The sequence below is a fragment of the Vigna angularis genome, chromosome 9 (genome assembly GCF_016808095.1).
Source record: "Vigna angularis cultivar LongXiaoDou No.4 chromosome 9, ASM1680809v1, whole genome shotgun sequence".
Taxonomy (NCBI): Eukaryota; Viridiplantae; Streptophyta; class Magnoliopsida; order Fabales; family Fabaceae; genus Vigna; species Vigna angularis.
The window spans coordinates 26,171,621-26,197,551 of record NC_068978.1 but is presented as its reverse complement, the minus strand read 5'-3'; the positions used below and the strand labels follow the sequence as shown (position 1 = coordinate 26,197,551).

The following is a 25,931-nucleotide window of genomic DNA, read 5'->3' as shown; positions in this document are numbered from 1 at the left end:
AATCTAAGTTTGGCGTTGTAATAACGGTTTAAAATACTGTTATTTGTTATGTAATTTTGATACTAAATGCATCCCTTTTGACTTAGAAACTTGCTTTAACTCATGTTTTTGCTTTAGTTTTGTGAACAAGAGAGTTGAGATTGAATTTGATGATTTTATGATTAATTCCCTTTGTTTTGATCGAAAATGAGTTAATACAGGAAGCAAAGATGAAGTGCTAAGGAGTTAGAGCTCAGAAAGGCTTGGAAAAACACCTGAAGGAAGGATAATACGAAGCTTGGGCGCCCAACAGAGAAGCTCAGGCACAGAAAATCGATGTCTGCCGCCCGGGCGTCGGACCCCGAAGCCTGGGCGTCCAAACTGGAGGCTCAAGCCCTACGGAAATCGACGTCCACCGCCCGGGTGCTTGAGCGTTGTGTTTCGCGGGTCAGGCCAAGTTCTTGCTCTGTTTCGACTCTTTTGGACCGGGCCCTGTTTATACTCTTTTCCGACTCTATTTAAAGCACCCAGGCGCTCTAGGTTTTGCATCTCTGGCTGGAGCAACACAACAATACACTCTTCTACCCTCTGAAGGTAGATCTGGAGGCGGGAGCTTCCTCCTATACTTTTAGGGTTTTACTATCTCATGTTTTTCCATTGTTCATCTAGTTTCTCCATGTCCATTGGGAACTAACTCTATTTGTTGTTGGGGAATGATGTAACCTTGTGAACTCTCATGTATTTGAATTGATTCTTAATTTATATGCTTTATTTATTAATTGTTAGGGAATTCATCTGTTTCAATGCTTGCTCTATTTAACTCATTTAGTAGCATGATTTATGAATTGCATGAATGCTGGGAGGTTCCTTACAATTCAGGTTCTTGTTGAATTCTCCCAAGGGTAATATTTCTAAGGAATGAGGGTATGAGTACTTGGTCGTCTTAAGCTCTTGATCTTCAGACTTAATTTTCTAGGAACGCTAGGAATTGCACGAACTAGGAATTAAGGCAGGTTTATTGCGTCGAGGGATCGGGTTCTAAATAATTTAGTGAGTGACGTTAACATTAACGCATAAAGAGGAATTCTTATATACATGAGAGGGAACTTGGTGAAATATAACTCCAACAACATATTCATCTCATATTAAACAACATTCGTCCATCTTTGTGTTACTCTACTATTGATCAATTTACATTCATATTTAATTTTATGTCTTTGCATTTGAAATCAACAAACTCGTTTTATTTAAGTCTTAATTAATTTAGTTATCACACAATTGTTTAGTGCCGAGAGTCTTCAGGGATACGATACTTGGTCTTACCATTTTATATTACTTGTGCGATTTGATACACTTGCCGATCTATCAACAAGTTTTTGGTTTCGTTTCTGGAGATCAAAAATATTGTTAACACATGTGTCAAACATTCATAACTCATATCCATACCAGAACTTCATCTATCCATACTTATTCATCAATATCAAACTTCTCAAATCAATATCGTGAGCCCATGTAAGGTAATAGCAATCCAACATTCTTACATTTTCACCTTACAAAATGTTCATACTCTTCTTATTCACATTATTACATATATAAATTTATCCATTCATACAATACAACTTGCATACAATAAGATAGTAGCCAACAAAATAGAAAGGGTAAATTCAATACTACATTGTCTCCCAACGAACACATAATTGATTCTTAACAAATTAGTTATTGTAAAAACTATACAAAAGGGTTATTAAAAACAAAAACAATAAAAAAATCAAGATCAATAAAAGATTAAAGGATAAAAGAACTGTCAACACCCAATTTCATCCGGATTGACTAATAGATTTGTTTTATTCATGAGTGTAAAATAATAAAAAATAAAAAATAAAAAATAAAAAAAATAAAAAGAAAAAATGAAAATAAAAAAAATTTAATTAATAAATAAATAAAAGAGAACGCGTTCGGCTCCTTCCCCTGCATGAAACTGTTCGCCCTATATTGCAATATCGCAGACCGCTCGTCCTCTCTCATCTACCGCTCGTTCTACGTCTTCTACCGCTCGTTCAGGTCGCTCTCCCTCATCTACCGTTCTTCCTCTGCCGTGCATTCCTATTCTCCATATCTTTATACCGTTCGTCCTCTACTGTGAGCCGTTCGACTTCTTCCCCTAATCAACCGTTCGTGCTTTCTTGACCAATATCATAGCCCGTTGGCTTTTCGGTCTCTACCTTTCGGCCATTCGATCTCAAGGACGTTCGGTTGCTCAGCCTCATGGACGGTCGGTCATTCGACCTCACCGTTTAGTCATCCTTGGCCAAAAGTTCGACCGTTCGGCCTCGCATGTTTACCGTTCGTTCTTTCGTAATTGTTAGCGTTCGGTCATATTGTTTTAATGAACGTTCGGTATTCACTTGAACGTTCGATCTTGGTGATGTTATTCTCATTTGAACGATCGGTCTCGATGGATCTTCAGCATTCGTGCTAATAGTGCTTAATTTCGGCGTGTTAAGTCATATATGGCGTTCGGTTTTGAGCGTTCGACCAAGTGGTGTTCAGCAAATTGCGTTCGGTCATTTTCATATGTTAGTTGAACGTTCGATCTTGATGGGTTTATTCTCAATTAAACGTTCGGTCTTGATATGTTTTTCTGTGTCCATAATGAACGGCCGTTCCAGATGATGTTTGTACTCGTTATAGGCGTTTGGTGTTTTTGAGGTGTTCGTCCAAAGAGTGGGGCGTTCGTCTTTTATTTCGTTGCACTTTATTTGTTTTAATAAAAAATATAATAATAAAATAATAAAAAATAAAAATAAAAATAATAAAAAATAAATAAAAAAACAAAAGTCCGGAATCAGGATGTGTCTCTAAGTTCCGCTCCGAGTTCCTGGAAAGTTCTCTAAAAAACACAAAAAAAAAAGATAAAACAAGAATCCCAGATTTTCCTGGGACGCAATGCATGGTGTTCTTTAAATATGTTCATTACAGATTGAAGGGGGACACGATCAGGACCAACATCATCATCCCTTCACGGCACAACCCTTCATCCAGCTTCACCCACTGTCACAGTCATGTTCAATAGCTCACGCCAACGGCTACTGAACACGGCCAACACCAATCTTCATCAAACACCTCACGGCCACTGCCTAACTTCAAACTCTATCACCTCCAGCGGCCTTCACCTTCAACACCTCATAACCACAACCATTTTTCCTTTTTCACTACCAACTCTGTTATCTTCAACACTGGTGATTATCTCCAAACACCGGTGATCATCTTGACATCACGCCCCTGCCAAGCCCATCTTCTTCTCCGTTTAACACTGGAAATTCCTCAGCCCCAATACCCAAACACCCATCATCTATCATACACTTATCAGACTACTCTCCACCCCTCATAATTCCTCACCAAACCAGAGACCATCAGACTCTCACTGGCTATTACGATTCGTCCATCATTTTTGCCAAAGTAATCTACAAACCGCAGACGAACTTTAGATTCCATCTTCACCTAATTACAACCTTCATCCAACAGAATCACAAATAACTCAACAGTAAAAAAAAAGGACGCAGGAAGAAGCCCTGGTGATGACCGGCGTTGTCGCCGACGGTCCTGATGGCGAATAGCTTCGTGTCCTAAGGCAGTCGATTTGTTCTCGCGCAAAGAGAAGAAAAGAAGAGGGAGAAAGGGGCAGTGACGCCGTGGCCGGCGGTGGCTCCGACGGAGTGGTGTCGCCGACGATGCCGATCTGGCGGAGGCTGCCCGTGCGTTTGAGCTGGCAGAGGCGAACCCCTCCCTGGGTTACCATTTTTTGAAGCAGAGAAGAGAAGGAGGGAGGAAGCGTGATGGCTGGCTCGAGGAAGCGGTGGCGCGGAGACTGGACAAGGGTGATGGCGCGGTGGCCGGTTTGGCACGGTGGCCGTTTTTGGTGGCACGCAGGGAAGACGCCCCTCATCGGGTTTCATGGCCGGGAGAGGAGAGATTTGATTGTGGGAGATTGAAGAATGAAGAGAAGGGTGGCAGAACCCCTAATCTTTCTGCTAAAAAACTTGGACTAAATCCATCAAAAAAAATAAACATTTCGCTTTCACACACCCCTGTTTCTCACTTGCACTCCCTTTCAATTTGGGCTTATGCCTTTTTCTGCCCATAAAAAAAAATGAAGAAGAAGAAGAGTTGGCTGAGCACACTATTTCAGGATGCACCCCAAACTTCATCCTTACACCCGAACAGATACAAAGTTGAAGAAAAAGAGGGATTTGGTCCAAACTAAAGGAGCTCCAATTTTTACTCCGCATGTCACTCCTGGTTTTATCTCTACACCCCTATTCTATTTAGGCTGTTTGTCTTGTTTTATTTTTATGCTTTCGTTTCTTTATTTTATTATTATTTGGTTATTAGATTTTACTGTGTATGTAACCCCTTGTATGATAAACCCCACTCCTATATCTGGTGTTTTATTTTTATTTATTTATTGGATTTGATTTATTTGCTGCACTCTAAAAAAAAGGTAGAAAATAGATATAAAAAAAATAATAAAAATATTTTAAAGGTTTAGGCACATGTGTGATCGCACGCACATGTGTGATCGCACGCATCGTCCTTGTGCTAAAACCTTTTCTTTTTCCTTTCTTAAATAATAATAAAATATTTTAAAGGTTTAGACACATGTGTGATCACACGCATCGTCCTTGTGCTATAAACCTTTTCTCTTTCTTTTATAAAAAATACAAAAATATATTTTAAAGGTCAAGCACATGTGTGATCGCTTGCATCGTTCTTGTGCTAAAAACCTTTTTCCTTTCTCATATAAAATAAAAAAATATATAAAATCTTCAAAAACTAAAAACAACACTTTCAAACAATCAATCTTTCTAGCCAGAACTACGTGATCCTTGATTCTCCCTCAAAAAGTGGAGATACGTAGGAGCAAGGCTAGTCCTTGTCAGGTTCACTTCCCCAAAAATCCAAATTTATCCATGATCATTTTCCAAACAAAATTCTCAAACAATTTCCTAAATAAAATTTCAAGCAATTTCTAAATGAACTACGGAACCCTGATTTCTCATTCTGAATGGGAATACGTAGGAGCAAGGTCAATCCTTGTCGGGCTTAAAAAACTAAAAAATATTGTTTGTTTCTTTAGAGTTTTATTTTAAGGGAAAGTTAAACATTTTGAAAACCACATCATATTCGCGTATTTAGTTAAAGGTACTGCCTTAAGGCAGGCGTTGTAGGGTGCTAATACCTTCCCTACACGTAATCGACTCCCGAACCAAGAATCTCATTTTCGCAGACCATGCCTTATCATTTTATGGTTTTTCCGTAGTTTTCCAGAATAAACTATGGTGGCGACTCCAAATCTCTTTCTTTTTCAAAATCGTCGTCCCGTCGCGATCCCGGTTGCGACAAGAACAAAAGATAGAAAGAAATAAATTTATAAAAATATTTATAAAGATGAAAACAATGATAAAGAAAATAGGTTGACTTTACTCCTTTTACAAAATAGGATTCATCATTGGTTACTAAAGATTATTGTTCAACTAATTATTGTCTTAGATTTTCAAATTAATCAATGTATATTCTCAATTAATTTGTTGACGTTCTCACTCTTAACCAACGTATATTCTCAATTAAAAGCAAGAATTTTGTAGATTTAATATAGGAAATTTAACCAAAGTACATTCTCAATTAAATATTACTATGCCTAATCATGTCAATTCTTTCACTTCTTATATCAAGTAAAAAGCTTATTAACCAAAGTACATTCTTGATTAATTCTTATTAAAGTTTTTACCTTTAATCAAAGTACATTCTCAATTATTGGCAAAAACTCATTCAATCACATAAAAGTTTCTAACTTTAATCAAAGTAAATTTTCAATTAAAAATAAAAATCCTTGGACTCATATGATTGATATGTTATATAGATTTAACATCATGTCAAATTGCTATAATGTAAAAACCATTACTTTTACTTGATTAAGAAGCAAAAGACATAGATAAAAAAATCACAACAAGAATCAAAAGAACAAACAAATTTATTCATCTAACCTCATAATCCAGTTAAGAAATTACAGCAGAATCAATCTCAAAGGCTTAATACTTCGTGAAATGTAAACATAACATGAAAATATAAGAAGAGAGGGTGGAGAACATGAGAGAAGAGAGAGGACGAAATTTGAAGCCCTCAAAGGGTTTCTAAGCTCCTTTAATGTGTTTCCCTAAGTCTCTTTATATAGAAATTGGATTGGGTTTTTCTTTTGAGGCTTTTTCTTTTCAGGCTTTTCTATTGTTGTAATCTTCTTTATGATAATGTAATCTCCTCCATTTATCTTCTAAATAATTCAATATCTTCAAGATATATTTGATTGTTATGGAGATCTAAAAATATTTGAGAAGATATATGCTAAATTAAAAAAAGATTTGGTAAATATTATCTTTTGATATTTATTGATATAGTTTAATAAGGTAACTATTTAACAACATCAAATAAAATATCTTAAGATATATTTTTCCCAAATAATCTTTAATCATAAACATTTATCAATTATCAACGGTTCTTTTTGTAGAAAAAATAGACAAAACTACAAGATCCATTTTTTGTTGCCTTGTTTCATCTTCTTGGCTTAGCCAAATTTCTTCACTTTTTCATGTTATGCTTGGATTGACTTCTAGTGGTCTTGATTATTTTTCATTCTTGGATTTATTTTTAAGGTTTCATGAAACTTTAACCAATTTATTTTCACACCTCAATGAGCTCAACTTAACTGTAGTTGCACTAACACACATCAAAATATCCAAAGAACATGTATGCATCTAAAAAGCTATTTTTAACATGTTTTTGTATCTCATGCTAAATAAACTCAATTATAAAAAATCCTAATTAAAATATTCTATTAAAGTAAAAAAACTAATTAAGAACCCAATATTAAAGGCTACATGAGGGTATAAATATGTACTCATCATGTATCTTGCATGATTTAGAATCATGTTTGCATTATTAATTAGCTTTCTCTCATTTTTAAGTTCGTTTTTAATTAATTCCCCACCTTGCTTTATTAGTTAATAATAAATAATTAGGATTCAACCCTACATTTCAAAACTTAACATGAACCAAGTCCGAGGATTAAACCCTGGTTACCCCTATGCTACATTAGTGGGGAACTAAATTTGTTGGTTTTTAGTGCGACCTAGAAACGAATTCAACAAATAACGTTGTTGTTGGGGACTCGACGACTTAAGTTTATGAGTGTAGAGTAATCCTTGTTTTAATTATTTTTGTTCATGTTTTGTTTGGAATTATTTTTTTGTCACTCTATGAATTGACTTGTGTGTTCCTATAGTCTTGAGTGCAAAGTTGTATAACCATGTCCAACCACATGAAAGAGCCTAAAAAGAAAAGGAATTAACATTATTTTGAGGTTATTGTTGAGCCAATTCTAGAGGCATTTCCAGAAGGTGATTTTTTCTTAGATTCGTCAAGACCAGAAGGAATGGCAGCTGGTTAAAGAGAGAGCACTCTGAAGGAGTTGGCAAATAAGGAATTAGGATATCAACCCTTGTTCATTCAAGTTCCCTGTTATTTGTTAAACTTCAACACCAAAGATGCTCTAGAAAACCTAGTCTCTATAAACGATCTTGTCTCAACAAGATTCACTTTTGAATCTAAAAACAACAAAGTAGTTTTGAAATATTACAAGACATAATGTTTAACTCTCTTCGAGATGATTTTGAATCAATACAAAAGTTTCTAAAAACTCATAAAGAGATTTTCAAAGATAAGTCTTAAAATAAAGAACTTAGAGAGAGAAGAGCGTATTACAATAATCTTGATAACAAAAATTCTTGTCTTCTCTTCATGCAAACTTCTTTACATAGACATCTTGGAAAAATATTTGTTACTCAGAGCTTTTGACTTTCTTTTAGTGGTCTAGCCTTTAAGATAGAGTCAGAAGTTATGTTGTGTCTTGGCTAAGCAACTATATTCCTTATATCTTCATATCTCTTAATATTATTCTGATTCAGAGCAGACTTTTTGATAAAAGTGAAAATATGCATAGAAAAAGAGAGCACACCACAAAAAATAAAGAAGTACTAGGAAGTACATTATTTAAAGTGTTAGATGATAAAAAACGTTTAAGCATGATTTGATACTATCATTTATTATTGTCTGTTTTAAGTAACTTAAGAAGTTTAGGATATATAGTATTTAATGCTAGTTACATATATCATAAGCGATCTAACTTTTTATTAGAAACTATCACGATTAGATGTTCGGTTATATTTTCTTATAGCATTTAACACTTATGAAACATTTATTAGACGCTCTTAAACTCTTATAGTTTAGGATACTTAATAAGTAACATTTAGCGTTTCTTATATTTTGTCATGAAAGATTAAGCATTATTTTGTTTACACATTATATTAAACTTCAAAATAAAGTTTACTTGATCTTGTTTTAATGTAGTCGACCATATACAATGCATTATTAAAATTATAAAAATAAGGTTTAATGTTTCAGTAGGTCCCTTTTTTCGTCCAGAATCTCAAATAGATCCCCTACTTATTTGGTGTCTCAATTGTGTTCTTATTTTTGAAATTTTGAAACAAATAGAGATTTATCGTCGAATTGGACAAATGTCGTTTAAGAGGCCTTTACGTGGCATGCTGACAGTATTTTCACCTAAGTTGAACCTTCTCGCCTGGGTGAGATATGCACTGGAACATTTTCGCTTAAGCTAAACCTAAGTTGTTTGGGCGAGATTTAGGCTAAAACTTGGGGTGCCCACTGGAACATTTTTGCTTACGTGAAACTTTGCTCGCCTGGGTGACAATGTCCTGCAACTAAGGTTGAGCCACTTGAGCTTTTCCTCTTAGGCGAAACTTGGGTCGCTTGGGCAAGTCCTTTTAAAATTGTTGCCTCGTCAATCTATCTTAAGCAAAAATTTGTAGCTTAAGCGAGACCACGTGACCCTATGTTAAAACTCAGAAAAGGAAGGATTGATTCATAACCACTTTCTTTCCAACATAGTGCTTTCTTTCCTCAAATTATATAGGACGCGAGGTATGAAGAGATAAAACACTAGTACTTTATCACAGAAAAAAAGTGATTTTGCTTCCACAAGAATATGATCTCTTCTTGATTAGGATTCCTACTTTTTTATATATCATTAACATCATTGCTGGTATTGAGGTAAGGTAACTCATTTTCAAGGATTACAAAATAGAATATACTTTGATGAAATTCAACCCGAAAACAGCTACCAAGAGAGCCAAATAGTAGACAGAATATATAACATAGCTTCATTCATTCAAGATAGTCAAATACATTGCTATTTCAGTTTTCACTAAGAAACTAACTTTAACATCATCTATTGCATCATAACAAAACGAATATATCAGCAAAACTTGTGTTTCAGTTTTCTGCATATCTCGCCCAAGCGAGAAGGTTTAACTTAGGTGAAAATATTGTCAACATGTCACGTAAGGGCTTCTTAAACGGCGTTTATCCAATTTGACAACAAGCCTCTATTTGTTTCAATTTTTCAAAAATAAATACCCAATTGAGACACCGAATAACTAGGGAATCTATTTAAGATTCTGGACGAAAAAAGAGACATACCGAAACATTAAACCTAAAAATAAATATGAATAATTTTCATAATTTTATTGCAAATAATTTTTATTTATTCTATAAGTAATTCTTTATTATATATAAGTCATATAAAATGATAAAATAATTATTTTAATTTAAAAATATTATTATTCAAAACATAAAATGAAATATATATATATATATATATATACATATATATATATATTAAAAAGTAAATTTTCTTTATATAGTGATATAAATATAACAAAACTGAATTATAATTTAATATAACTATAACTAGAGAAATTAAATACGCTTTTAGAATGTTTTCATTTGTTTTTTCAAAATTTAAAATTTATCAATTAAATCAAAACTAGAATATAAACTGAGAAATATAATTAAGACGTAATTAACAAAAACAATTATAATAAATAAGTTACAAATTTTATTAAAAAAATATATAACAGATGAACTTTCATTACGTTGTTACAAAAAATTTACAAACATATATCTAAAAAAATGAAAACATTTAAATTAGTTAAATTGTAAGAATTTAAAAAGAAGATAAAATATACATATTCAAATGCTTATATTTAAAACATTATCTACAAATAAAAAAAAAAAAACTTGTTGTATAAGATGTAGTAAAAACTCCTGTTCCATTAATATTATACTATAAAACTAATATTTCATTCTTAAATAAATTAAGAAAAAATTACCTATTTTTTCTTTCAAAAATGAACAGAATAAGTAGAAAAATAACTATTATCTTTCTGTTTTGAATAAAATCTTCATTCATTAACCATAGCCTTCTATTTTATTATTTTTTTCCAAAAAATACACATTTTCCATTCTCAGTTCCTAATCTGTATATAAATAAAATCTCCAGAGTTTTTATGGCAATGTTCTTTCATTTAAATGCTCCTAACATCACTTTCATAAAAAAAAAAGAAGCAAAAATCTACCACACAAGTAAAAAATCATTACCACTACACAACAATATTAATGCATAAAGAAACTAATCAATAATTCATTCATAAGCTTCCCTATATCCTCCATACACATGAAGAATACCTCAAGCACAAGAACAAAGAAAGAAAATGTTATATACAGTTCACATTCCAACACTTGAGCAAGTTTAAGGCAGAAAACACTACACAAGGAGCAATAGATTCCAAAAAATTGTACTTTATTTTAGCTACATTATTTAGCCTAGAGGACTATGAAATGGATTATTTACATGCTAAAAGAGCATATAACTAAAAGAACTATGATAACGTAAAAGAAGTACTGCTAAATTCTAGTAGCTACCAGAGATGTTTCAGTAACAAATCACCTTCATGATTTAGCTGCTTTCACCTGTCTCCAAACCCACACTTTGGCTGCGTCTTTTCCTCAAGCACACCTAAATTGAAGGGGCATAATCAGCATTGGTCACAAAGCAACATAACATATCTAGTGGTTGCAGTATGAACAGTCACAAAACATCAACCACAAATGCAAAAAATGTATAAGATATAATTAGAATCCTATACAATGAAAAGAATATTGTAAGTACTTAGATATGTGTAAAAAGGAGTGTAATTATGCAAATCAAAATTAAGATCATACTTCTTTGACATTATTGAAAACAGAGAGATTATGAATCATAGCAAATTACTTCCTATTGTCTACTGATAGAACTAGCACTGTCAATTACATTCTGCTTTTGAAATCATCCAAAAGAGGACAATTTCCATTTTTGATTTACCAATAGACAATGCTTCTATGTATCTGCACTATACATGCTTGTATGTCTCACATAGCTCTTTTGGATTTTCATAACTTTTTTATGCATAGGTGAAGCATCTAATCTAACAGTATCAGTATTAGATTAGGATGTGAAACAGATCAAAGAATCAATCTTTATAGATTATCTCCTACCAAAATCTATTTTGGATATGAATTGAAATACAAGAAAATAACATTGCAAACAAAATTTCCTTAATGTGGAGTAACCACAGATTTTGAGTTAGACCTTCTTTCCTTTTGGGTGTGGAGGTGTAAATGATTAAGGAGAGAACTGGAAGAAAGTTGTTTGGTAAGAAATAACAGATACACTTGATGACAGAAACTAAAGAAAGAAGTTAAGCCATAAAGCTACACACAATTGAGACGTACAAGGGCAACTGCATAGGGAACACACCAAAATCAGCAAATTTCTAGTCATCTCTCACGAACTCATTATATTAAATTAAGATAAATTTAACAAATCAACATACACAAAGTAAAACCAAAGTTCTTTTGATTACCAGAACTAGTTTCAGATAAATTTGTCTAAGTTGCTGAGCCTGACCCAAACATACTGTACACTCATTCCCTTTATCATCGAATATGAGAATCTGAGCTTCAAATTAAAAAGCTCTACAACCAAGAGCAGATCTACCTTAACCAATGATAGACCACTCCATTATTGTGTCCGTATATTGAATTTGTATTTGCAGAGTCATGCTAAAATCTAGCAAATATCATTTGTCTCATAACAAAGAAGCATAATGAACCATTGTAAGCTAGAAGGAAAGAATGATGATGAACACAACAACCATGAAGTTATACCTTAGATGAGGAAGGGGGCAAGGAAGCCCCACGCGCATGGCTTCTCATATGTTTAATCTTCTTGAGATTGTTTGCTATATCCTCCAAAAGCTTCAACTGCCCTTTTAAACTTTCTCCATTTTCTTGGAAGGAAGACAGTTTTTTCTTTCCATGTTTGACTCTCCTCAACCTTTCTCCAAGAATTTCAATCTCATTGCCAATCCTTAACTTCTCATTTTCAACTACACTTGAAGAATCACTTCCATAATAGTAAGTCGAAGAATTGCATCTTGAGTTTGACAGCTGACTGGAGGAGAAGGGGCCATCAACACTATTACCATTTTCAATCTTATTTATCCTTCGACAACTCCGGAATGCATCACTACTCCGTACTTTTAGACTTCCATATTCAAAATACCTATTTGTGATTTCACTTGTAACACTACACAATGAGGAGGTACTTAACTTTTCATTTTCCTCTTCCCTTTGTTCTATGTTGTCTTCAATGACATGGACATCAAGAACATCCGGATCAGTATCATAAAAGAACCTACGCAGTTTGTCATTCATTTGAGCCTTGCGTTCTGTGTTTTTCTCCACTTCTTCTCCATCTTCTGAACTGATGGAAGTCTGTGCAGCCATATAACTTGAGGAAATATCTGTTATTTCATCTTTCTTAAAAAATGATACGGTGCTTCTCTCTTCATATGTTTCAACTGAAATTGGAGCCATTTGTCCACATTGATCACGTTGCACCATTGCTTTGCTGCATGATATGTTGCTTTGATCTTCATTCGTTTCAACTGAAATTGGAGGCCTTTGTCCACCTTGATCACATTGCATCATTGCCTTACCATATGACTGATCACTTCCTTTTGAATCCATTTGCCTATAAGCTTCGAGTTCCTCTTCCAAAAAGTGATTCTCTCTTTCCCTTCTTATAAGGATCTCTTGCAGAATCTCCATCTCCTCTTCATCATAAGCAACTCTTTCTTCTATTATCCTCTGGTATTGCCTCATTTCCATTTCCATTGATGCCTTCTGCTCCTGCAGGCGCAATATCATACCCATGGTTTCATCAGCAGCAGTAGCAGATGAAGCTCTCTCCTTCTCTAACTCAAGGTAAAGAGCAGTGTAGGCCGCTTTCTCTTCCTCAAGTGCATTTTCTAACATCTTGAAACGGTCTTCTTCATTACGATCAATCTGGTCATTGTCACACACATTATCCATGTAGTGTTCCAATGTCAATAAACGTTTGTCCTGGCCTGGACTATCAACCATCGATCCATTAAATTCATAACTATGACAAGTCTTTTCATCCAAATCATGGCAAATTTGATCATCTTCGACTTCTAAATAGAAGGATGGAAAAACAGAACAAGTCAAAAAAACCAATATCAAGTATGTATAGAATCATATATAAATATATATATATATATATATAAATATATATAAATATATATATATACACACACACATATGTGTGTGTGTGTGTAATAAATAGGTCTTCAACAACGATATAAGATTCAACTTGTTACTCCAGAGCAATCCTAGGACAATCATTCGTGATTATAAGCACAAGATGCTGACCTTGATAGTTTGCAAGTATCATTAATATGTTAAAATATGGGAAGTGTTATAACATACATTAGAGACTACAAATTCACACTAACATGTTAATTTATCTTAAACCATCAAATGGACAATAGTTATGCCAGAAACTTCAGACTTACCAACTATACTAACTCCTTTCCCCGAAGTAGGACTCGTGGTTGCATTGGTTTTACCTCTAACTACACCGTCATCAAAAGGTGACAAAGGAGTGAGGACATCAGATTGCAGATTATCCAATGGAACAGCTGAAGAGACTTTCCCAGGATCAGAACTACCCCTCCTCCAGCGACGAATTCCAGACCTTCGTTTCATACTCATGGTCGTCTTCCCCTTGGCATTACACGCATTTTCCCTATGAACTAAAGGAGGAAAACGCGGACTGGAACATGAACTACAAGAAGCCTCACCTTCCAACTCAACAACCCTACGATAATGTGTTCTCTCAGCAACCACTTTATCATTGGCACAGCATGAATGACCGTGAACCCAAACCAAATCAAAAGGGAACCTTTTAAACGCCATAACTTGAATGGAACATATCTTCCTTGAAGGCCACTCAAACAGCAGTTTATGCACACAGAAACGGTTATTCCTATACCCAAAACTCCCTTTGCAGGGACAAGGCAAAAGAAGACCAAAAATTCTAAACCATTTGGACACAAAGAAAACAAAAGCTGAACAACACAACAAGAAATAAGCTAAAACAAGGTCAATAAAAGCACCAATAAGCCCTCCCAACGTCCAAGAGTGAGTCTCCTGCGAAGCCATCTTCCTCTAAAGTGCGCAAAAAGACCATCACACGTAACAAAAGAAACACAACACATAACACACAATACCCACCAAGCAAAATCCAAAATCCTCACCGACCCTTATCCCAGATTTCCAGATTTAAAGCATCCATGAGACGATAAAGGTGTTTTGATCAAAGGGTTCGGATCAAAGCAGGTGGTAGAACAACTTGAAGAAAAAGGCAAAGGCACACAAGAAACTCAAGATCATGGTTTGGAGAAATCAATAATCCAAACCCAATTGCAGTTCAACCCTTTGGTTATTTTTCTTCCTAAATTTTGAGAAAAATGCATACAGGGTTGGTGCCTTAGCGGTAACCAAGAAAGTAACAACGGATAAAAAGTGGTACTTTCGGAGAAGAATTTAAAAGGAAAAATTTTAAATAACAATATTTAAAGAAGAGAAGAACCAGAAAGGAATCAAGGATAATGGTGACGATGATTAAATGAGGAATTATGAGATTGGCATGTCTTAAATCTTCTTTGAAAAATAGTTTATTATGGCAACCAACGAAGTTGCATCTGATTTCTTCGCCGTTGGTGGGACAGAGAAGAACTACGAGACAGGTAGAAGGCCCCACGGGAAAGAAACGACGCCGTTTGTTACACTCTCAAACTTGCCACGTGGGTGTTTTTTTATTGTTGTCATTTGCTTAGCCTTAGCCCACGTTTTGGTTTGGCTTTTTGTTTTATATTTAGCACAATCATTATATTCATAGTTTTTAAAGTAATCTTTAAAAATAGTTATATTAATTTGATGTAACTATAAACGGTTGTTAGATGCTCTTGTGAAATCTCTTCATTAATTTTATAATATATTAGGTTTAAATCCTCGTTTGGTCTTCGTATTTGTGTGTCAATCTCAAGTAGGTCTTCGTTTTTTTTTCAGTCTCAATCGGGTCTATAAACTTGTAAAATTGATCCAATTGGGTCCAAATATTTGAAAAATTGATTCAATTAAGCTCTCTTCGTTAAGTTTTCACAGACGGTGTTAAACAGATGTTGAGCTGTAATTTTTTTTCATGACGTGGCATTATGTATTAAATTGAATTAGTGATCTGTTGTACAATCAATAATTCCACGTAGATGTGTAAAAATTTTATATTTTTCCTTACCCAAAAGACTAAACCAAGGAGCAGAGATTGTGAAAAGGGAGTTGAAACCTTCCCAGAATCACCCCATCAGCCACGGCGGCCTCTTCTCCTCCGGTACCTGCTGACCTCGACTGCCAGAAAGATTTCTCGGCTGGATCTCGCCGGTGAAATGTTCCATCAGCCCCAATCCATTCCACACTGCAATACCCAACACCTACAGTTATAGGTCCGTTAACGCTGCCTTCAAGGGTTCTTGCAGTTCCTCCACGCAATCCCTCAATCTCGACCCTAACAGCATCGACCTCTTCGGTGACGCCCACATTGTCACCAACAACGATGCCGCCCCCCACGTGCACCTCACCAATCCCTCCCTTTCTTCCTCCGGTCTCCTCCGTGTCCCCGAGCCCCTTGTCTTCGTCGACGCCACAACCACCCTCTCCACCGAATTCTCCTTCTCCATCTCCGGCAATGGTGACCCCAACTCGAGCCACGTTGGCATCGATGTCGGAAGCCACTTGTCCCTGGCTGTTGCGAATGCTTCCTATGTGGGTCTAGTTCTCAATAATGGTGAAAAGTTGAATGCTTGGGTTGATTATGAAGGTGGGCCTAAGGTGATGGAAGTTAGGTTAAGCAAATGAGGTAAACAAAAGCCTTCTGATCATGAGGAAGAAGAAGAAGATGGGGAAGGGAATGGAGATGATGGGGAATGGAATGAAGATGATGATGACCCCTCAGCATAGAAGAAACCTCGTATTGTTTGGTCTGTTGAGCTGCATAGAAAATTTGTTGTTGTTATTAATCAACTTGGCCAACGAAAAGTGAGAAGTGAGAAATTTTTAAACTTGGCCAACTGCTGCATAGAAAATTGAAAACATTATTTGAATGTTTGGAAGCAAAAAGTGAGAAAAGAAGCTCAGATTAGGGAGTGGAAGGGGCTTCTTCTTGGGCAACGACGGTTTCCGCAGCGGAAGCAGCGAGGGTGAAGCGTGTGGTGATTGGAGGAGGGCAGTGGGATTGGTACAAAATCAAAGCCTCAATCCATTGCAAATAAAAAATTCCACGTCATATAAGATGTATACATATGTGTGCACCACGTCATCACAGTTAGACGGCGGGAGAGGGGTTAATTGGCTCATTTTTACAAGTTTATGGACGCGATTGAGACTGGAAAAAAAACGAGGACTCACTCGAGTTTAGCATGCAAATACGAGGACGAAATGAGAGTTTAAACCAATATATTATTTAGATTATTTTTATATTTTTAATTTAATCTCGCTTGACCAAACGTTATCTTTTATTACGTAATTAATTAATAGTTTATTTTTTCTATTTTTTGTGCATACTAATATAAGTGTTTTTCATAAAAATATATAAAATTATTGGTGCAGTTTTTATGTAATAACTTTCGTTTTTTATGTAGTATTTATTTTCGAATTTGTTAATAGTTGCTGTTTATTACACTTACATGATTATAAGTTAAGAGAATATGAAAAAAAAATCTTTATATTTTGTTTATAAAGTGATTTTTTTTATTGTGAAAGAGAGAGTAGTATAAAGACTTATTTTATAAATTTAAAGGAAAAATAATTCAATGATAAATAAAATATATAATATAAATTTATTTTATTTTATTTTTAAAAATACTTTATCTCTCGAGAAGTTATAATTTTGTTTCTTCATTTATCTAATTAAATTATACAATATAAGTTATGATAAAATTTATAGCAATACGATGGAATCAAATTTCGGTTTTGATTAAGTTTTCCTCCTTTCCTCGTATCTTAGATTTTTTTTTGGGTATTATTTTTTTATGTCACATTATTTGAGCTCAAAAAAATAATATTTATTATCTAGATAATTGTTAAGCTCAAAAAAATGAATATTTGTTGTTAAATAAGATTATCTAAAAAAACTATTAGTAACTTATGTTTTGAGGTTTAATATTTTTACTAGGGAATGTCCAACTACTCTAACAAACCATACGGTCGTTGGTGTTCCACTTTTGCCTTCTAGCATACCAAGTAAGAAGCTACAAACTCAGCCATGTCTTTCATCACCTCTCTCTACCAAAAAGATTCCTTCAAATCTTTATACATTTTGGTCATCCTCGAATGTATACTGAGACTACTCTTGTAACTCTCTTCTAATATCAGTATTCTCAACTTAGCTTTATTCGGAACACAAAATCTTCCCCGAAAATGAAGAATACTATTACTTCCCAAAGCAAAGTCATTGGCCTGCTCAAACCAAACAACACATTGCAGGTCAAGATCACTTCTTGTTCTGCCTTCACTTGCTCTAAAAATTCACTCGTGATTGACATATTACTACACCAGATAAACCCTTGGCCCAACTGCACTCCAAGGTTCATGTCTCGCAACTTTTCAATCAACTCCAACTCCTTGATCATCATTACAGACATCTGCACCCACTTTCTGCTCAAAGCATCTACCACAACGTTTTCTTTTCCTAGATGGTATTGCAGCTCAAAGTCATAGTCTTTCAGATACTCCATCCACATTTGCTGACACATGTTTAACTCCTTCTGGTCAAACGGGTATTTCAGACTCTTGTGGTCGCTGAAAACCTAAAATCTCACTCCATAAAGGTAATGTCACTGTTAAACTGGTTTTGGTCGTGCAAAATCAAAACAAACTAAATTTCCCCACTAATTAAGTATAGGGATAACCTAGGTATCAATCCTTGGACTCAGTACAATTAAGTTCAAAGTGTTTGGTTAATTCTTGCTTTTATTTTCTATTTACTAATTAAAAGAAAAGGTGGGAAAATTAAAAATAATGAAATGAAAAATAAAAGAATTAAAAACAAAATCTATTTAAGGAAAGAATATGAAATAAAAGGAAAATAAAAGAAAGTAGAAATCTAAACTTCTTAAGACAGAAACAACATGTCCTAAGCTAATATGAAAATTTAAATGCATCTAAAATGATCCTAAACTAAAGAACATTGTTATACAACCTATTAACAAAACCTAAAAACTATAAATGAAAAATCTAAATGATGCAACTAAACATACAAATGAGCAGTACGCATATGCTACACTACAATATGAATCTGAAATACATTGAACCATGCTAAACTCTCAAGAAATCAGAAATGAAATCAATCAGAATAAAGCAATACCAAAAATTAAACCTAACCTAGTCTAACCATCATCAAAAAGCAAATGAGAACAGAATTTAGAATTGAAACAAAGCAAAATCAGTACCTAAATTCTAACTAATCAAAAGCAAGATAGTAATCTCAAAGAAGAATTGAATTCATAGGTAAATGCACATTGATATGAATAAAAGAGTTCTTAGAGTTCTCAAGAAGACATCCTGTTATGTGAATCCCACTCTAGGGTATTCTGGTTCATATTTCAGAACCTAATTTGACTCTTTCCTCTCATTTGTCCAACCAATGTTCATTTGCCTATTCATCAATCTAAAATTCACAAACATAATTTAAATGTGCAAACGATTGAGGATAACGTTTTAATTACACTCAGAAAGACATTCTGACTAAAGTAAGCCCATCAAAGGGTCTTATAGTTCATATTTTAGAACTTACAATGGAAATTTCCACTCATTCTCAATCAATGCAAATCTAAATCTGATATACACTACAAAGAAAAGAATAGAAACATAAATTCGGATGAATCTTTATGCATTGGACTCATCTCTAACTCGAGAAGACATCTCGATAAAGAATTCTCATTGTGGAGTCATTTAATTCCAAAAGGAATCATAGAAATGCAGAGTGACAAAGTCCAAATAATTTTCAATGAAAAACAAGAAACACAATCACATAAGAACACAAAAAAAATCAAAATAACATAATCATATAACACTCGACAAATAGAAACATCAAGAAAGAACGTATTATTAATGAGAAACAGAGTACAAGAAAAAAGTACTGAAAAAAACACGCAATCGAAGCCACCACGGGTTGTCACCACCGTTAGTGTTCGCTCCAATAGCTTAGAGAAACGAAAACCTACTCTATGGAAAGCGTATAAACCCTAAGCTAAAAAAAATGTAAAAATAATGGTATTTGTTCGTGTGTACGTTTACATGGAAGAAACCCCTTTATATAGGGTCAAAGAAGAAAAGAAAAGGAATAGGGAAAGAAACTTGCCCTAGACGCTTTAATCTTCTCTTCATCGGACGGTTCTCCCTTCTTCTCTTCCACTCTTTCTTTTTGAACCCTTCAGCCTTTTCAGCATGTGCCTTTTGGTTCAACTTCAAGTGCTCCGGTTAGCTTTACTTCTCCAGCAGGATCCACTATACTTGCCTTTGGCTGCCTCGATCTCTAGGTAAGCACTTCTCAAGCCATGGAGCTCTTCTTTCTTTCGCTTTCTCTAGTGTGTCAAGCCCTAGGTTTTGGGTTCCTTCCAAATGAATTGCTCGAGGTAGAGACCCCTAAGGCAGCAGTTTGGCTTCCACTTCTTACCAAAATGCACTGCATCACTAAAGTTGGAGCCAACCCATCTGCCCAGAATCTAGTCACAAGCTCCCCAAACAATATCTGCAGTAGTAGCAGCCCAATTGCCAACAGCTTTTTGCTTCAAACAGCCTCTGAATCTCAATTGTAGAAGTGCGGCACCACAACCCAGCTGAATCCATGGCCTAATTATCCAATAAGCAACAACTTCAAATGTCCAACATCAGTAACCCAATTCAAGCAAGCAAAAAAAAAATCAAGGCCCAATTCTTGAAATCAGCTCAATTGCTAAGGCCCTTACTACAACAAAGAAAATTAATCCAAAATTAAAGAAAGAAAATCAAATCAAATAAAAGAAAAGAATTTTTATCCAGAACTAGCACTTTGACAACTTTCCAAACAATTGATGTTCCCTTAGAATCTCCAATGTTATCCTTAGTTGTCCAACATGCTCCTCTCAGATCTTCGAGTATATTAGAATGTCATCGATGAATACAACAACAAACTTATCCAAATAAGAACGAAAAATGTGATTCATATAATCTATGAATATTGTTGGAGCATTTGTTACCCCCAAAAGGCATCACCACATACTCATAGTGCCCGTAGCGTGAACGAAATGTTGTCTTTTGTGTATCATCAAGCTTGACAAGAATTTGATGATAACCTAACCTCAAATCTATCTTTGAGAACACCCCAACGCCCTTCAACTAATCTAAAAGGTCCTCGATCCTCGACAACGGGTACTTGTTCTTTATTGTAACCTTGTTTAGTTAACGATAGTTTATGCACAACCTCAAACATCCATCCTTCTTCTTCACCAACAACACAGATGCACCCCCACGGAGAAAAACTTGGCCTGACGGTACGAAGCTACTGATATTAGCCCTGCTCTTGGCACCAAGTCTATAACGAAGTACATTGCTCAACTTAGTGGTAACCTTGACACCTCTTCTAGAAACACATATGCAAATTCTTCTACTACAGGTATACCATTGATCTGCTCATCAATACTCTGCTTCTGTTATTTCTCCATCACTACAAAACATACAACTCCACTCTTGAGATCTTGCAACACTTCTCTCGATGTCGACATCTTTATGCCTTATGGTTTCTGGAACACTACCTTCTGACATCCGCAGTCGATCAACGCATGGTTATCAGACAACCAATCCATCCCCAAGATCACATCTAAACCCTTAAGTGGCAAACATACCAAGTTGGCTCTAGACTTGTGACCTGCCACCTCAATCGGACACCCAACGCAGATTGAACTGGTTGAAACTTGTTCGAATGTTGAACTAGAGACAACTAGCTCGCACCCCAGATCAAACATGAGAAGACCATGGTTCTCCACACACAAAAAGGACACAAACGAGTGCGTCGCTCCCGAATCAAACAACACATACACACCTTTACCAAACAAGAAACAAGTATCCAAAATCAAATTACTTGAATTCTCTACCTCTGCCCCTGACATGGCGAACACCCTGCCCATGCTTATGGCTTCCCTCCACTAAATGTCCTCTTCTAAGGGAATCACGAGATATGTGCCACTGGATGTCCAACTTTGACAACTTTCACACATCTTAACCTTTTAACCACCCAATAACATACCATAAATAAATATTTAATATTATAAAGCACAATAATAAATAAAATATTATTCTAATTAATACAAGTCTTACAACTTTTCAATGAAACTTTTAATGGTGATAACATTCTATGAATGTCTTCTTTGTCTCTAACGTCCACTTTTGAATTTTATATGATAGAGCTAGTGGATACTTGACATAGGGAACTACAAATAGTAAAGCATATATGCATGTGGGAAAATTTTTCTTTTTCTTATCACTTTTTTTTGTTTTGAAACGTTGTGCATTTAAGCATTTCAAAATTTCTATCGTTAAAATAAGATTTAATCATTTAAGCATTTCAAAGACGATACCAAGTAATTCATAGAGGTGTCATGGTTTGATGAAGATGTTGTTTTGCATCAAGGTATCATTTAGCCTATTCAAGGAATTTACTAACAACGCTACTTTTAGTGATCTTTGTTCAGTTCAAGAGCGCATTTAGGACAATGTTACTCAACATATATTTTTGGAGCAATGTTTATAGCTTTTAATGTGTTTACCAAAAACATCATTTTGCAAGATATAGTGAAAGCTCATTTAGCATTGTTTAGCAATGTATAACAAGACTCTCATATAACACATTGATGCATTTTGTAAGGATATCGTTTGGTAGTGTCTCTACTAAGGTATTAATACATTTACAAAAGTTTTTCTTTCAACATTCCGATCTTCACAAAGCTTTTTCATAAGAAGACTTTTCTTGCAACGATATTGCTTTCACAAAGATAATACTTTGTCAAATGTGTTGGAACAATCGGTACCGTTATAGAGTTGCGCAGCGGAATAAAATATTCGGAAAGCGTGTTACGGTCACAAATCAAGTTTTGATGGTTCGTTTTAGAAAAACAATTTTCTTAGAGAAAATTAATCAAACAGTTAACATGCGTAAAAGGTAAAGAGTATAGAGAGTAGAAAAATTGATACACTGGATTTTTATCCTGGTTCGAATCAAAAGATTCTACGTCCAGTCGTTAATCACTATAAATAGTGATTAACCTTTTTCACTAAAAATGGTTTCACAGATTACAACTAATAGTGAATAAAGCAGATAAATAAACCTTCCTTCGACGAACGAACAGGAAGAAGAACACTCTGCCAACTCGAAGAGAAACGCTCCGAATATCGACAAACGAAACGCGAGCTTCTCCTATTCACGAGACCAGGCAAAGCACCTTGCTAACTCGAAGAGAGCTTGCTCCGACTATCGACACACGACACACGAGCCTCTCCTGTTCACGAGACCAAGCAAGGGAACTTGAACTATAGCTTCTGATAACTTCCTCTGACAAACAGTATTCTACAAGAGCTTCTGTTCAACAACGTTGTATTCTAATTTCTCCAAAACAAAATATATAGCCAAGTACACTGAGTGCCAAAGATCAGCTCCCAACTGCCATGAATAATCGATTATTGTAAGTGATAATCGATTATTCAAGTCCGTTACAGGGTTTTCAAAATGTGATAATCGATTATATGAAGAGATAATCGATTATTCCTGTATGACTTTGTGATAATCGATTATTGCCATTCCATAATCGATTATTGCAGTTAAAAATGCAAGTTTACAAGGTTTACAAGAATTTCCTACTACATTTAATTTCTACAAATTGCTTTTAACTAATTCTAATATCTTCTTCAACTAAAACTTCTTGTAGCATCATCAAAACAAATTTCTTCAAGATTTACCAATACTCCTTATTAGTAACAAAATGCTCATTTTGTTTATCTTTGTTTGTTAAACTTCAAAACATGAAGACGTTAGACGATTCAATCTTATAGACGATCTTGTCTTAACATCTAATGAAGATGTCTGAAGCCAAGGTCATAAAAATTGGCTCAAATTTGGTATCAATGGATATATTTTTTTTGTCTTTGAAGAAAGATGGCCACACATTATTTCAAATTTTGATTGTTTTATTTTCACAAGATTAATTAGGAGACAAAACTAAATGATCTCAACAAGAGTCATTTTTTTATTTATTTATTTTTTTTGTCCTAACGGATTCCAGGATCTCCCAAATGAAAGCCAGTGGAGGTAACGGAAAATCTGCCCCAGTGTAAAACTTTGTGTTTATTATTTGGGCTCAAGAACATGATTGGGTCAATCTCTTATTTAATGAAGGTTGAAGGATGATGATTTCAAGCAATGCACACACAAATATTTCTTAAGAATATGTGATTTAATCATTTGACTATAGGAGATTCTGACATCCATTACATTTTTTCATGAAATGTCATAAAGTGGATGATTTGCATTGAAAATAATTGACTCAACATTTGATATGATATGCATTTTTTTTGTAATATGAAGCGAAAATGATGATACTGGCTGAAAAACAATTTTTTTTTAAATTTTTTAGAGAAAATTGGGTTTGGTGGCCAGTCGAGCTTCGGGCCGGTGTTGAAACTGGGCTTTGCGGGCCAGCATGGAAACTGGGCTTTGCGGGTCAGTATGGAAAATGGGCTTTTTGAGCCATCGTGGAAATTGGGATTTCTCGGCCAATGCGGAAACTGGGCTTTGCGGGCCAAAATGGAAAAATGGGCTCTGTGGGCCAGTGTAGAAATTGGGATCTCTCGGCCAATGTGGAAACTGGGCTTTGCGAGCCAGTACGGAAACTGGGCTTTGCAGGCCAGTATGGAAAATGGGCTTTGTGGGCCAAAATGGAAAAATGGGCTCTGTGGGACAGTGTGGAAATTGGGATCTCTCGGCCAATGTGGAAACTGGGCTTTGCGAGCCAGTATAGAAACTGGGCTTTGCAGGCCAGTATGGAAAATGGGCTTTGTGGGCCAAAATGGAAAAATGGGCTCTGTGGGACAGTGTGGAAATTGGGATCTCTCGGCCAATGTGGAAACTGGGCTTTGCGAGCCAGCATGGAAATTGGGCTTTGCAGGCCAGTATGGAAAATGGGCTTTGTGGGCCAAAATGGGCTTTGTGGGCCAAAATGGAACATGGGCTTTGTGGGCCAGTGTGGAAATTGGGATTTCTCGGCCAATGTGGAAGCTGGGCTTTGCGGGCCAGTATGGAAAATGGGCTTTGCAGGCCAGTATGGAAAATGGGCTTTGTGGGCCAAAATGGAAAAATGGGCTCTGTGGGCCAATGTGGAAATTAGGATCTCTCGGCCAATGTGGAAACTGGGCTTTGCGGGCCAGCATGGAAACTAGGCTCTGCAAGCCAGTGTGGAAAATGGGCTTTGTGAGCCACTGTGGAAATTGGGATCTCTCGGCCAATGTAGAAACCGGGCTTTGCGAGCCAGCATGGAAACTGGGCTTTGCAGGCCAGTATGGAAAATGGGCTTTGTGAGCCATTGTGGAAATTGGGATCTCTCGGCCAATGTAGAAATTGGGCTTTGCGGGCCAGCATGGAAACTGGGCTTTGCAGGCCAGTATGGAAAATGGGCTTTGTGGGCCAAAATGGAAAATATGCTTTGTGGGCCAGTGTGGAAATTGAGATTTCTCGGCCAATGTGGAAACTGGGCTTGGCAAGCAATGCAAAAATTGATATGAGAAAACTTGATTTAGAAAAACATTTGAAAAATAAAAATGTTTTTATTTTTCATTCATTTTTTATTTATTTACAAAAATGTGAAAAAATTAAACATATTAGAAAATTTTTGTGTTTTTATCTTTTAGAAATAGAATTTAACGAGAATTATGCATGTAACTGGGCCGAGTTGGGCTTGATAATTGTCAGAAATTTTTTATTTTTTTATTTATTTTGAAGTTTTGATTTTTTTTTAAATTTTGAAAAAAATATGATTTCAGTTTTTTTTAATGAGTTAAAATTTTTTTTAACTTTTAAATTTAAGAAAAATAAATATATACATGTGAGGACAATTAAAATATTGCATGTTTAAACAAAAATGTTTAATCGAATTTTTTGTTGCTTTTTTTTTTAAGGATAACAATCCGTATTTTATGAAAAATGATGTCCAGAATTTCAAAACAATGATCTATTTTGCCACCAAAATATGTACAATTTTTTTTTTCAAAATTTTTCATGCCCCAAAAATATTTTTAAGAAATTAAATTTTTTTTATGTTTTTTAGAATGATTCTGAGAATTTAATTAATTATGAATTCAAATTTCATTTATTCGTTTTCATATTTTCTCTTTTTTATTTTTTTATTTTATACAAAAGAAACATGACATTTTTATTGCAAAATAGAAAGAAAAATAATGACAGACAGATTTAAACAAATAATCTCCCTTTT

At 35.0% G+C, this 25,931-nt stretch overlaps 1 protein-coding gene across 1 annotated transcript; it reads right to left on the bottom strand.

Moving 5' to 3' along the window:
• Window positions 1-10,569: 10,569 nt before the first annotated feature.
• On the bottom strand, window positions 10,570-15,053 carry LOC108347663 (myosin-binding protein 7). The gene is made up of 3 exons (XM_017587055.2): window positions 13,875-15,053; window positions 12,163-13,493; window positions 10,570-10,972 (listed from the first exon to the last, which is right to left on the bottom strand). Exons 1-3 carry the CDS (start codon window positions 14,521-14,523, stop codon window positions 10,913-10,915), a joined length of 2,040 nt encoding a protein of 679 aa, XP_017442544.1. The 5' UTR covers window positions 14,524-15,053; the 3' UTR covers window positions 10,570-10,912.
• Window positions 15,054-25,931: the final 10,878 nt, after the last annotated feature.

Bases quoted from the DNA above. Each gene is read 5' to 3' on its own strand.
- LOC108347663 (XM_017587055.2), bottom strand. From the start codon at position 14,523: ATGGCTTCGCAGGAGACTCACTCTTGGACGTTGGGAGGGCTTATTGGT. The intron at 13,494-13,874 runs GTAAGTCTGAAG...CCTTCTATTTAG, and splicing joins GAAAGGAGTTAGTATAGTTG to AAGTCGAAGATGATCAAATT. The intron at 10,973-12,162 runs GTATAACTTCAT...CCTTCAATTTAG, and splicing joins TGCCCCCTTCCTCATCTAAG to GTGTGCTTGAGGAAAAGACG.